General features: G+C 33.2%; 1 protein-coding gene across 2 annotated transcripts in view; it reads left to right on the top strand.

Moving 5' to 3' along the window:
* The window catches only part of RADX (RPA1 related single stranded DNA binding protein, X-linked), an 88,741-nt gene that overhangs the window by 20,735 nt on the left and 52,501 nt on the right, over nt 1–15,505 (top strand). For both annotated transcript variants that reach the window (XM_027607506.1, XM_027607505.1), the window contains exons 7-11: nt 1,978–2,082; nt 3,177–3,341; nt 4,617–4,777; nt 5,603–5,784; nt 11,877–11,950. In XM_027607506.1, coding sequence (XP_027463307.1) covers nt 1,978–2,082; nt 3,177–3,341; nt 4,617–4,777; nt 5,603–5,784; nt 11,877–11,950 — 687 coding nt within the window. The remainder of the gene's footprint in view (nt 1–1,977; nt 2,083–3,176; nt 3,342–4,616; nt 4,778–5,602; nt 5,785–11,876; nt 11,951–15,505) is intronic.

Here is a 15,505-nt window from a genome sequence, read left to right as displayed (position 1 = left end):
ATAAAATACTGATTGTTAAATGTTTGTCAACACTGGGAAAACTCCCAATCTTGACCATACGTAATTTTTTAAATCAACAAGGTAAAAATTGTAGAGCATCAGGATACTTAGAGACCATATAAAGAGTTGTTCTGCTACACCTTTATTGGTTATTGCAAAATGGCATTCCACACCATTCAGATATTACCTACCATCTGCTTGTGAGATTAAAATTTTAAAATATATCTGGATGGAGCTAAACCTCACCCCAGCTATTGAGGGAGAGGGCAGAAAGAATTTTAGCCAAAACCAAGGCATGGGCTTCCAAGGTGAGTGGAGCTATGACTTCTCATGTAACTTCTCTCAGGGCATAAATGATTGATAGTGATGACTTCTCATGACAATTCCATTACCTCATTTTAGGTGGGTTTTATGGCCAGGGCCCTCTCTCTTTGTAGCCACTTGAAACAACAAGTTGACACAAGTTTTAGATAATGATTTTTTCACAGAAATGTTGCCAAGTATACATGTTCTATTTCTTCGGATAATGGGAAATACATCTTTCTAAGAAAGCCTTATACAGACCTTGGTGAGATTTACTCTAGTACAGTAGTTGACAACATTTGCAATTTATGTTCATATTTTGACCAAGATGAAAAAAATTATCAAATGAATGGTGAGTATTGAGGGGGCTTCAGGCCCATGAAGGGGAACATGATCAAGTATCTTCTAGAATAATACCAGACTCCTTTGGTAGTAGGGAATCTTTTTTACTTTTGATTAAGGAGAGTGAAAAACTAAGGAGAACTAATACTGAGTGTTTGCTATGTACCAGATGCTTGTACATGTTATCTCATTTTGTACTCCTAGTTACCTTCTTAAAAGTTGATGTTTTTATAGTTTACAGGTGAGGAAACAAAGGTCCAGAGGAGTTAAGTAATTTTTTGGATGTCAAACAGCTAGAAGGTGTCAGGTCGGAATGTCTGATTTTTAACAGTCATGAAATGAGAATTAGAAGTTTCTGTAATATTCCTATATCAATATCTTTAACCATGAATAACGACATATTTGTAGTTTTGTAAATAAAGGAAGAGTGATGTTAGCTGAGAGTTACTTTTAGTCATTTCAACAGATTTCCTTTATTTTTGTTGCTATAAGATAAAGAATTAGGAAATGTTAGTTACAGTAAATGAATTTATCGTTATTATCATACTCTAGGGAAGTATTATCTCAAATGAGAACTTACCATTATTGTGAGATACAAGTATTTACATTTATTTCTTCATTTCCTAGTTCATACGACCATAACCATTTTGGCTTGTGATGAGTTAAAATTTAAAAAAATGTTGTTGGCTTAATGAAACTTTACCTAACTAATTGATAGACAGTTGAAAACAATTCAGCAAGGTGAATAGTAAAGAATGGGTTGTATAAGCCCTGTCATGGAGGCTTAAAGTCTAATTAAGATAAACACATGCATAAGGAAATTCAAGTTAACAGTGTATACCCCTATCTGGTGGAAGGAGTCAAGAGTAATTCAGGGATCAGTGTTAGATTGGGTTAATCAGTAAAAGCATCCTGGAGAAACTAAGCGTTTTTTCTCTGTAGGAAATAACTGTTCACACTCAGTTGTATGCCTGATTAGAGAGACTTGCCGTCTTCAACTGTGCAAGCAGTAACTTCAGTTAGGTGCAGCCATTGTACTTTCTAAAGGAAAAGTGTTAGATCCTTTATCTAAAGAAGAAGGTAAGTGTTAGATCCTTGTTGCTCCCAGTGTGGTCAGAGGGCTGGCCACACTAATATCACCGAGAGCTTATTAAGAAGTGGAGAATCTCAGGCCCCACTCTAAAACTACTGAATCTGAATTTGCAGCTTAACAATTGTCCCAGGTGATTCCTATGTTCGTTAAAGTTTGAGAAGCACTGTGTTAGATACTGATCTTGGTATGTCCTCTTCGAAAGGCAGAAGTTTCTTCATAACTGTTTTCATTTTCTACAGTGACGTATTTCGTGTGTACACAGTTGAAAGTTGTCAGGAATGACACTCAAGTACCTAAACTGCTTTACCTAACCACTACAAATGAGAGTCGAGTGTTTATTACTGGTGAGCAATGTCTTGGTTTATACTTTATTGGAGATGTAATATATTTTCTATTAATTAAATTAATTTTTACATCACAACATTCAACCACAAGATAGCTTTGTTTTGACCTCCTTTATTGCTGTAAGGATGTTTTGGCAAAGAATATTTAGCCTATGAAATGTATTGCTTCTAGATTAATTATGACTGAAACAATGATTTTGTGACTCACTGGAGAATTGCATTTATGTCCTTGGGTTAACTTTAATTCCTGCTTGATGTCAGGTAGATAATCATAAATTGCTTTGATAGATTGAAGACTGTTAGGCCCTATATCACAATATGGATACAATAAACAATATTTTTAAATACTAACTAAAAATGTTCATCAAATTTTGGTCCCTGATCTCAGATTTTACTTATATAACAAGAAGAGTCTTATTAGTTGTCTACAAGCACATCATTTTTCTCTGTTCTTTCTGATAACGGGGTCAAAACAATAAAGCTTAAAGTTTCCAGAAGAGTGAAGAAATAGTGTGGAGTGGTATGCTTACTAAAATACTACCATGTTGATAATAAAAAAATTTGTCAATAGAAGAGTCCTAGGAAGGATGTAATACACATCTTTGTCAATACCTCATTTTATAAATACTAACAATAATCAGATGTAAATGGTACTGTTAAGTATGTTTTAAGAACATGAATTTAAATGCTGAGCTATATCATAGGCAACTCAGTTCAAACATGATGCTATACCTTTAGGTTAATACATGATTGAAAAATCAGTTTTTTAAGAAGATGCCAACCATTTTGATAGTTAGAAAAATCCAGATTATTAGTTTTCTTTTCATTATGACTTTATCCTGTAGGCAGCTATGGTTTAGTCCACTTAAATTCTAATATGTCTGATTTCCTTCTCAACGTAGGATTGGTTTACTGTCTTTGATAATTTTTGTATACATATTAAGTGTAATCTGCTACACAGTGAATAAATGAACTTCTTTTCTTGGTGACACAAGAGATTATTTGGATATACTGTTTTTATACAAAAAAAGTCCATACAATTCATTACAGTGAGTTTTTTTCTCATTTTTTGGTTTTACCCTTCTTGCAAAAAGGTCATAGGGGCCAGCCATATACCAACGACACCAAGGTAAAAAACTTTATTCATTGGATTAAAACAAGGACCGATTCTGAGGAAGTGAAGAATACTGTTATTGGTGGATATTACCCCTATCCACCAGTGCCAGAGACATTTTCGAAGTATAGTAGTTCTGTCAAAGGTACTAATGTAATTATTCGTCATGTATGATATGTTTCTATGACATATGTGTGATAGATATCATGAGCTAATATGTAGCAATACTCACTGATAAAAATTTTGTCTCTATGAAGATCTAAAAATACATGTCATGCCTCCTAAAGGTTAATATTTGGATTATATTAGACTAGAAGAAGGGAGAACATAGATGATGACTAACTGGACATCATATCTTGATTCAATGTTATTGAGATCAAATCTGACTTTAGTAGATCCAACTCCTATCAAGGAGACACTAGATAATTTGACATCAAGATACTGACACTGTGTTATGCTACTCTTGTGGAATGATATATATTGGATATTACACAGTTGAGCGCTACCTTTAAATAAAAATGACACCAAAATAAATGAGGTGCAGACTAAGTACTGATGAGAGGCCTAACATTAATTTATTTTAGTAGAATTAATATATGGTTGAAGAGTTTAATATAAGTATATTCTTTTTTAAAAAGCTGTGGGATAATTGCATGGTTTGGGGGAAAAAAGAGAAACCTTGAAATACTGACCTACCATCATCTAAATACTGGCATCTTCTTATACTTCATAATGCCAGCAATATGTAGTATATGGTTGTATATATTAAAATGTATATTTGTGTGCAGTGGCTAGGCAACACTTTATACTTTGAAATATGATGTGTAAATTACAGTTGACCATTGAACAACACAGGTTTGAACTTTACAGATCCACTTATATGTGATTTGTTTCAATAAATACACATACAGTACTATAAGTGTTTTTTCCTTAGGATTTTCTTAATGTTTTCTTTTCTCTAGATTACTTTATTGTAAGAATACAGTATATAATATTTATAGAAAATATGTGTTAATCAACTGTTTATGTTGTCGATAAGGCTTCTGGTCAACAGTAGGCTATTAGTAAAGTTTTGGGGGAGTCAAAATTTATGCATGGATTTTTGACTGCAAGGGGTTTGGTGCCCCTAACCCCCCTGTTGTTCAGTGGTCAACTATACATTTAATATGCAAAATTTCTGTTTCAAATTAAGACTCCAGACTAGAGGACTGTATCACAATTTAACTGATAACTGTATTTTGCCTATTTTACAAAAATTGCATAAGGCAACGATGTCAAGCATCAACATAAGTTTCACAAATTTAAGTTATGTAGCAAGTTTATGATTTCATGTTGTGAAATGACATTGCAAATCTAATTCTTATTTTTATCATTTCAGTTCTTTAAAACTTACAATTTCCCCGGAATTATTCTTTTGCAGTTGAGTCGCTCTTGACAGCTATAAGTGAAGTGAGGAAGGAGATTGAAGACTTGCAGTATAGGGAACAAAAGCGCATTGCAATTCAGGGGATAATTACTGTTATAAAGTATATCCCCCATGCCAGTGCAACTGAAAGTGCCTCAGCATCAGAAACACTTCGGGTATGGTGCCAGAGAATTAATAGTATATCTCTGAATGCACTGCGATCATAATTACAATTGGTACCTTGTACATTTTATTCAGAACTCACATGTATTGACGCTTAATGATGTAAACCTCAGAGGGGAAAAAAATCATTTATGTGTTTCGTTTGTTTCCTTTTTCTCTCATTTATTTTGGAGCAGGCTGGGCTGAAGTTCACAGCCTCTGATATTTCCCAAGGCCTTCAACACTTGGTATCTTATTTTTGCTTTCTGCATAATTTGAGCCTATTATGACTCTCTTTACTTAAATTCCCAGGTGGTATATATGATTATATTCTTTCCATTCCTTTTGTCCAGGCCAGAACTATAGGAACACTTTCACAGGAAATTTTTATCTTCATATCTGGCATGGCAGTCTCACCCAGATTTTTTAAGTCATAGCAATGACTCTTGTAGGATAAAGACTCTAGTAGAAAAGGCCATTACTGGAATCTAGGCACAATCAAGACAAATGAGTTAATTTTTTCTGTGAATTTATCTTTCAAAACTTATTTCTAGGATTTCTGTTCATATGGAAATAAGCATCTAATCCAACTTTTCAGTTATATTAGTATAAGAAGGACTTTTGTTTACCTTCCTTTAAAAAATATTTTAATACCAGATGCATTAGGATAAATATAATCCTATCTATAAATCAGCTTTATAAAAGCACTTTTATGATTACAAAAATGTTGTCATAACTCTTAAGATTATGAAAAATGGATAAACTAAAATTATAGTCTTTTAAGAAAAATAATTTTTGTGAATTAGTTTAAAATGTTTTCTCTAAATTTTTGGTTTTAGAATGCTAACCGACCCTCAACATCCCAAGCAGCTAGGAGAGAAAATCAAAGTCAGGAAAGAGATAATAATAATAAACGGCATCAAGATGATGATCCTATGAGCTCTCAGTGTTTTCAAACTGCATGTACAAGCTTGAGCCCTACCAAGAAAAAAAGAATTCTGCAAGGGCCATATGCCAAACTGTAAGTCATTTGTATTAAGTATACACATAGCATATTAATTTTTTTTTATTTCTACCATGTAAAATGACCAATTCCACTAGAAGTGGTATTAGTTTTCTAGGGCTACTAAAATCCAAGATCAAAGCATTGGCAAAGTGAGTTCCTTCTGAGGACTGCAAGGCAGAATCTCTTCCATACCTCTCCCCTAGCTTCTGGTGGTTTATGGCAATCTTTGGCATTCCTTGTCTTCTAGAAGCATCACTTCAATCTCTGTCTTCATTTTCACATGGCATTTTTCCTGTGTGCATACCTGTGTTCAAATTTTCCCTTCTAATAAAGATACCAGCCATATTAGACTAGGGACCTATTCTGGAGTACTGTTCTACTCCAGTAAGACCTCATCTTAATCAGTTATATCTTCTGTGACCCTATTTCCAAAAAAGGTCTCATTCTGAGGGTTATTGAAGATGTAATTGGTTATGTATTGGTAGTCATATTGATACTTAGTAGGGACATGGTTCAGCCCATAACAGTCTGCCATCTGGCCCCTAAAAATTCATGTCCTTCTCACATGCAAAATATGTTCAACCCATCAAAACATCCCAGAAATCTTAACCCGTACTAACATCAACTCTAAGTCCAAACTCTCATCTGAACATCGTCTAAATCATGTATTGTTGAAATGCAGGGTGATTTCATCCTGGGGCAAAATTCTTTACATCTGTGAACCTGTGAAACTAGACATGTTATCTGTCCAAAACACAATGATAAGACAGGCAGAGGATAAGCATTCCTGTTTCAAAAGGGATAAATTAGAAAGAAAGGGGGTCATGCATCACAAGCAAGTTCAAAACCTAGCAGGACCAATTCTAATTGATTTCAAGCCTCCAGAATTATCCTTTCTGGCAGGATACTGTATCTTCTGGGCCCACCAGGATGGTAGCCCCACTTCCTTGGCCCTGAGTGCTGCCCCTGCCCTCTGGAACTGAGGGATCATTGTCCCTTTTCTTGAAAGATAACACATAATCACTCTTGGTTATCTCTTATCAACTCATTTCCTGACTGTAGAATCCCAGAAATCGGATTTCATCCCACCTATATCCCTTTCAGTCCAAGCTAGCAGCATGCCTACTGAGATGGTTGATGGGATCCACAAATCACAAGGCTTGGGCAAATGGTTGTCCAACAACACTGTTGGTGTTCCTTCCAGAGCAAGCTTTCTCATTTTTGCAGTATAGATAGGCTGAGAATTTTCCAAGTATCAAAATTTTGGTTCCTTTTTTCTTAACAATTTCTCAACTTCTCTCTCCCCTCTTGTATTTTACTATAAGCAACAAGGAGAAACCAGGCTTCACCTTCAACACTTTGCTTAAAAATCTCTTCAGCTAAATGCAAGTTCACTGCATACAAGTTTCACCTGCCATCCAACAGAACACAATTCAGCAAAGACCTTTGCCACTTTATAACAAGGATCACTTTTCATCCAGTTTCCAATAACCCATTCCTCATTTCTGTCTGAGACTTAACTGGAAGCACCTCTTACATTCATATTTCTAGCAACATTCTGTTTATAACAACATATATATTCTCAAAGAAAGCATACATATTCTCTAAGACAAAAAGCTTTCTCTCAGAACTCTTTCAGCCTCTATGTAATACTCAATTCCAAAGCCACTTCCACATTTTAAATTATTTGTTACAGTAGCACTCCACTTCCTGGTACCCAAATCTGCATTCATTTTTTAGGGCTGCTATAATGAAGTACTACAAACTGTATGGCTTAAACAATGGAAACTTAAGACCTCACAGTTCTGTAAGCTAGAAGTCCAAGATCAGAGTTTCACCTGGGTCAGTCTGTTTTGAGCACTGTGTCAAAGAATCTGCCCCTTGTCTCTCCCCTAGCATCTGGTGGTTTTCTGGCAATCTTTGATATTCTGTGGCTTGTAGAAACCTCACCCCCAATCTGTGTCTATGTCCAAATTCCCCCTTTTAAAAGGACATCAGATACATTGGATCAGGGGCCCACCCATGCCAGTATGAACTTATTTTAACTAATTTATCTCTTCAGTGAAACTATCTCCAAATAAGATTACATTCTGAGGTACTGGGGGTTGGGACTGCAACATGAATTTTGGGGGACATAATATAACCCATGACAGAAGCCCTCTTATCTGCCACGCTTGGCATGGACTACTTGACAATGAGTTTAAAATGAGGAACTACAAAAAAAAATACATTTTATTTAAATTTAAAATATTATAGCTTATATTTGTTGACCAGTTATTTAAGCATGAATCTTTCCTATATAAAGTTTATCCATTATGAATTGTATATAATTAACATTTTTGGTTTTTCTGAAGCAGAAAGATAACCAAGACACTAATAAAGCAGTTGACGTATAGAATCATTTTAGATTTTAAGATTTTTTAAAACTCTAGTCTTTAATGGTAGTTGTGCCCAATCAGGGAACTGTTTTTGGTTGTATCCTGAGATTATATTCAGCAACCTTGATAAATTCACTTATTCTGAGTTTGTAGGTTTTTTTTTTAAATTTTCTCTGTATAAGTCATGTAATCTGCAAATACTTGTGGTTTATTTCTTCCTTTCCAATCATTTTGCTTTTATTTCTTTTTCTTGCATTATTGTACTGGTTAGGACCTCTACTACAGTGTTGAATACAACTGGTGGTAGAAACCATCTATGTCTCATTTCTTTTTTCTTTTTTTAGTGGTCTAAGGATAATTTATTTTATTTTTTCACAGCTTTATTGAGATATAATTGACATATATTACTTTGTAAATTTAAGGTGTACAGTGTGATGATTTGATACATGTATGTATTGCAAAATAATTACCACACTAAGATTATTTAACACATCCATGACCTTACATAACTATTATTTTTTTTATAGTAAGAACATTTAACATTTACTCTTAGTAACTTCCAAGTATGTATTACAGTATTGTTAACTGTAGTCACCATAATGTATGTTAGATCCCTAGAACTTAATTGTGCTTCTACTGGTACATCAATGTGTTCACCAACCATGAAGATCCACCAAGCCTTGATGTCCAGATTTGGGGGGGGGTATTTCATTACTTAGGCATGATAGATTAAATTATTGGCCATGTGATTGAACTTGATCTTCAGCTCCCCTCCCCGTAATAGAGGTTAGGCTAGTTCGGTGTTTCAACCTTTGAGCCGTATGCTTAATGTATCTGATAACGGTTCTTATCTTCAAACTGTCTAGTGGCTCACCATGAGTTACCTCATTAGCATAACGGAGGTACTCTTGTCACTATGGAAATTCTAAGGGTTTTTGGACCAGGAACCAGAGACAAAGACCAGATATGTTCTTTATTGTGCCATAGTTCTAAAGTTCAGCTATTTTCTTTCTCAGCTGTAGAAAGCCCATTTGATTCTTTTTTAGATATTTACTTTTGAAGTTGTCTATCTGTTTTGTCCACCTAGATCACCTGTTGATCTGCTTCTATTGGTATAATAATAAGAAATATGACCATTTAAGAGCTTATATTAACGTTTTAATACAAATGGTAGCTGGTAAACCATGGTGCTCTCTGTTAGATAGTAAAATGTAGTCAAAATCCATGTACTCATTCAAAAGTTAGCACTGAGAAATAAAATATAATCAACAGACATTAAAACTTCTTCAGTTCATTCTCTTGGTAATATTTACTCTATAAAGAGAGAAAATTAATCACTCCATGGTTAGATGAATCCTTAAAAATCATTTTCAAAAAAATCATTTTCAATTCTAAGAAAAGCAGAAGACACCATAGGAAAAGTTTTTAAATAATGGTTGTTGCCTAAAAAGCATTTGCTAATTTGAATCAATGATCACAAAGACTTTAGCATTTTTGATCATTGTAAATTATTGCTAATTTGCTTATATTAGCAATTTCTCAAAGGAATTCTATATTCTGGTTCTTTTTGTATAGTATCTTCTGCTTTTCTTAGGTAGAAGGCACTGAAAATATTCCTTCATCTAATTGTATAGAGAATTTCAATATACAATGTAAAATTATTTATATTACATCATCTGATCATCAACATCCCAGTGAGGAAGGCACACGATAATTATTTCAATTTTAAAAAAGAGAAATCTGAGATTCAGAAAAGATAAAATATACAATTTATACATATGTGTATGTATATTAAGTACTTTTAATTTCTGTGCATGAAAGATACTTTCTAAGACCTCAATAATGTTAATTATAATCCTGATATAAAGATGAGAGAATGACATTCTATAGAATCTGTATGACATTTACCTAAGGTCAATAAGTTGACAAAAGTGCAAGATTAGAGTACCACTTAGAGTCTCTGACATAATTTTTACAACATTCTGCCACTACCCAGTGTATGCAATGTTCTCTTCCTTTAGCTCCTCTTTTCCCTTTCTTCCTCAGTTATTTTTCTATACTTATCTTTTCACTTTTCATCTTTCTTTTTTCATTTTCCTCAGTTGATACCTGTAGACATTGTATACCTCCACTTCTGTCATTTATCCCCTCACCTTTAAGACAAATATTTAAGTCCTACAAATGGATGATTACATATTCCAGTAAAAATCTCCTAAGCTACTTTTTAAAAGTTCTGTACAATGTAATGGTGCTGTTAGGGTTTTGAAAACTATTTCTTGTAATTTGTTTCAGATGGAAAAAGTCACTTCCTAATCATATGTATTAAAAAGTAGATACATGCCGTTTAAGGATCTCCAAATGCATGTAATTTAACTATTTTTTAGTTAGATTTCTTTCACAAGTGATGTTTTCAGCTTTCTAGTTTCTAGAAATACCATGTTTTCAATGATTGAAAGAAGTTCAAATTACAACTATAAAATATGTTTTTATTTGCTGGGGTTTAAAGGTAAATAAATGGATGCATGCCTCCTTCATAAAAGCTACTTCTTTTTAGTCCATTAATAACTCATTAGCAAAATAACGAATACTACCTATAAGAAAAAAATCCATTGATAAAATAATTTGAGCAATATTATGTGGCATTCAACAATATGACATTCTGTTTTACTTTATGATTTAGTTTTGGAAATACAATAGAAAAAACCTCATCACAGAAATATGCTAATAGCCCACAAGATGGAAATCTTTCCTTATAAAAGTAGGCTTCTCCTCAGTTTCAAAATAAGATACTTCCCTTTTCCTCCATTTATTTCAGTTCAATAAATAGTTATTGAGTAGGTAATATATAGAGATACAAAAATAAATAAAGTCTATACTTTTGTAGACTTTATAACAGAGCTTATAGCAGAATCTGTTGGAAGAGACAGACTCATAAACCTGTAATTTCGACACAGAGTGATGAATGCTATAATAGAAGTGTATTCATGGTGCTATGACAGCAACAGCATGTACAAGGAGCAATGAGCTTTGACTAGAGATCAAGAATGGCTTCTTTTAGGAATTAATGCTTGAGTTAAATTTCAAAGGAGGAATACGAGTTTGAAGCAGCATGAGACTTATAGAAAACTTTGAAAAGAGGCTGGAGGCTGGACAGTTAGGCCAGACAGTTTCCCAGATATATGTATATAAGTCTGTCCATCCATCCATCTTTAGTTGCTATTTAATAAAGTTAAATACTTCCTTTTGTGGAATACGCCTTATTGAAAGAACATTTAAATCTGTAATAGTATTTGGGGTGCCTAGGTGGCTTAATCGGTTAAGCATCAGACTCTTGGTTTTGCCTCAAGTCATGATCTCAGGGTTGTGAGATCAAGCCCTCTTTCGGCTCCATGCTGAGCGGGGAGTCTGCTTGGGATTCTTTCCCTCTTTCTCTCCCTCCCCCTCTGCCCCTCCCCCTACTCACTCTCTCTCTCTCTTCCTCTCAAATAAATAAATAAATACAATCTTTAAAAAAATCTATTGCAGTATTTGAACTAAGTTATGTATGCATATTTGCTCATAACTTGTATATATTTTCCTTAAATTTTTAGTGCATTACTTTAAGAAACTAAACCTATATATTTTGTAAACTGATTGAATTAAAATAAGTTCTGAATGGAACCAATTAGGTTTTTTTTCATTCAAGTGTCTTTTTGTAATTATTTGTTACCTTTTTTCCATCTTTTGTAGGGTTCCCGTACCTCAGCCAGAAACTTCTGGACAGACAAAAGGAAATAAACCAGACGTGCCAAGCATTTTCCAACGTATGTTGCTTTGATGATTATTATTTATGAAATCTTTATGGAACATTATTATATACAGATTACTATTTGATTTTATTCTGCATTTTTCTGTCATGCCTCTCTCCAGCATAATATAAGTACTTTAAATAGATATATAATGTTATTTTTGTTTTTGTTTTTTATTTACATTAGCTTAGGTACTTGTCAAAAGTACTGGTCCCAGTTTTAAAACAATTTGATATCATCACCAAAGTGAAAGTAAATATAAACAAACCTATACTTACCAATTTGGTTATTTGATAATACATCCCTTCAAATATAGGGATTTTTAATTTTTAATTACCAGAAGAATAAAGTAGGAAGTTTAATTTTTATTTGAAAATAAATATAAGTAAAGCTTAAAAGATAGTTGTAGTTCCTTTCTTTGCTATTGGGTTGACTGGTTTGAATATTGGGTTCATTTCTGAAGAAATTTCGTAGTATAATTTAGTTCCTTAGAGTGATTGGTTTAAATCTGATCTTATAAGTGTCATCTCTCTGGACTGAACTTTTTAACACTTTATGTCTTTCTTGCTTTTTGAGTTATTCTTATTTTGGGGTTGACTTCTTGTCAATCTGGCAGGTCAAGAATCTACAAAAGGATCTAAAGTCTGCATCCCCCTCAAAAAAAATTAAAACAAAGAAAATAAGGGGGGAATCATTATAATATAAATATATGACCAAGCTTAGAACAAGAATGAAAAATCCTTAGGTGCCAAAAACAAAAGAATTTAAATTTAGTGGTGAGTAGGACTAAAACTAAAACTGCTCTCAGGCATTTCAGAACTGGATAGAGGCCTAATTGATTGTGGGCTGAGGTGTAATAACCATATGGAAAGGAGAGTCCAGACCACAAACCTCCTACATGCGAAGTAGGACTAATATAGAATTGGAAGGTTATGAAAGACCAGAGAAAGTAGGCCCATCAGCGTGGGGAAGTGTCAAGGAGCTTCCTGTATCCTCTGGGCAAGGGTTGGGAAAAAGTCCCACCTGAGAGAAATTGAAATCCCAGACCTGTGCAGCATGGAGGTGTGGTCACCGTTCAATTGACTATAATGGTGAGGACACTGAGCTAAGGAGTTAACAGTAGCATCTGGTCTGAAATCAGTGAAACCCTTAAAGTTTTGACAAAGGTAAGTGTGAAACTGTCTCAAAGGGAGACATCTTACAACCTAGGGTATTTGGGACTCCCATAGAAAATGTCTACAGAAGATGAATTCATGGTTAAAAAATTACAAATGTTCCAAGAAAATGAACTTCTTTGAGGCAATGTGATCAGATGTAATATGTGGGAAAATTTATAGCCTAGGAACTAGAAATACTAAACCAATCAGAAAGAGGCTTTAAAATAAATACATGTTTAAAAAGTTAAAGGAATGAACAGAAACTAAGTTAAATATATAAATACATATTAAATGTATATTAAATTTAAATTTGATTTAATAATTATATATTAAATTTATATTTCATAAATTATATATTAAACATGACACATTTAACTTAATATATAGTTATTAAGTAAATATAAAATTTAATTTATATATTTAATATATAGTTATTAAAATAATTATATGTATTTATAATATTGTATAAATTAATTATATGTATTTATCAAATTAAATATATAAACTTAATGTATAATTTATTAAATTAAATATATTAATTTAATATATTAAATATATGCTTTGAAGAGGAAGCAAATGACGAGAGAATTAGTACATTTGGAAGATAGATACAGTGGAAATCACACCAGAGATAGGTAAAGAGATTGGAAAGGTTAAAAAGAAGTTGGGAAACATGGTGGATAGGGTGAGAAGGTTCAATTTATATCTAATAAAAGTTCCAGGAGGACAGACTAGAGATAATCAGGAAGAAGCAATATTTGAAGAGGTACATTTTCAAAATTAAGGGTATGTATGAATCATTAGATTGAAGGATCACAAAGAATCCTAAGCAGAAAAATTAAATAAATCTATATGCAGACCTATCATAGTGAACCTGCACAGCATCACAGATAGTAAGTAAATATCTTAAAAACTGCCAGAAAGAAAATGCCTATTTATCTACAAAAGGAATATAATTAGACTGGAAGATTTCTTATCAGTGACAATAGATGCCTTAAATAATGGAATAATGTCTTCAAAATGTTGAAAGAAAATATTTCCCAACCTAGAATTCTATGTTTAAATGAACTTTGATCGGGGCACCTGGGTGGCTCTGATGGTTAAGCGTCTGCCTTCAGCTCAGGTCATGATCCCAGGGTCCTGGGATCGAGCTCCACATCGGGCTCCCTGCTCAGTGGGGAGCCTGCTTCTCCCTCTTCCTTTGCCCATTCCCCCCTGCTTGTACCCTCTCTAAAATAAATAAATAAAATCTTTAAAAAAGTAAATAAATAAACTTTGAGGGTGCAATAAATGTATTTTTAGATATTCAGAGACTGTGAGAGTTATTCATATTGTCTCAATAAGGGAGTTATTAAAGAATTTTGAAAGAAGTAAAATGAAACCAAAAAGAGGTATCAAACTCCAAGAAGAAATGGTGAGCAAAGAAGTTGGTAAAATATTGGTAAATATAAATAAAAACAGGCAGTAAAAATTAATAACAATGGTAAATAATTTCATGAGATTTGAAATAAAGTAAAACTAAAATACTATTTAAAATAAGATGGGTGGGAAGATGAGAATTAAAGCATTCTTAGGTTATTGAATCTTTATGGAGAAAAGCAGTGGTTGATGAACTGTAGGCTTTGTAAATTCAAACATGAAATTTAAAATTTTAAGGGCATGCTAAAAGAAGAGGGATAGAGGGTATAACTTTCAAAGCAGTAGCACGGAAAAAAAGGGGGAATTGTGAAAATTTAATCAGGACAGTGGAAGGTGGAAAAGAAGAAAAAAGAAAAGTGTGATTAAGAAAAAACACAAAATAACATAACTGAGGGGCACCTGGGTGGCTCAGTTGGTTAAGTGTCTGCCTTCGGCTCAGGTCATGATCCCCAGGTCCTGGAATCAGGTCCCACATTGGGCTCCTGGCTCAGCAGGGAGCCTGTTTCTCCCTCTGACCTTCTTCCCTCTCATGCTGTTTTTCTATCTCTCTCTCAAATAAATAAAATCTTTTAAAAAATATAACTGAAATAGTTCCAAATACATCAGTAATTTCAATAAATGTAAACATGTTAAACTTTCAGGTATCAGTTTTAAAAATTAATCTAGTTATATGTTGTATATAAGAGACACTTAAGCAAATTTATATAGAAAGGCTGAAAATAAAGGAATGGCAAAAAAATATACCTGACTTATCCTAAGGAAAGGTGGTATAGCAATATTAATATGAGATAAAATATGAAGCAGAAACTGTAAATAAAGATAAAACAATATAGAATGATAAAAGTGACATTCTACCCAGAAGATAATAACAGCCAGGAATGCATACATCTAATAATATAACCTCAAAATGTAAATAACCTGGTAGATTTATTTTTTTAATTTAAGGATTTTTTTATTTAAAGATTTTTTTTATTTAAAGAATTTCTTTATTTGT

The sequence above is a fragment of the Zalophus californianus genome, chromosome X (genome assembly GCF_009762305.2).
Source record: "Zalophus californianus isolate mZalCal1 chromosome X, mZalCal1.pri.v2, whole genome shotgun sequence".
In the NCBI taxonomy this organism is placed as follows: domain Eukaryota; kingdom Metazoa; phylum Chordata; class Mammalia; order Carnivora; family Otariidae; genus Zalophus; species Zalophus californianus.
This window is presented reverse-complemented; position numbering and strand designations above follow the sequence as displayed.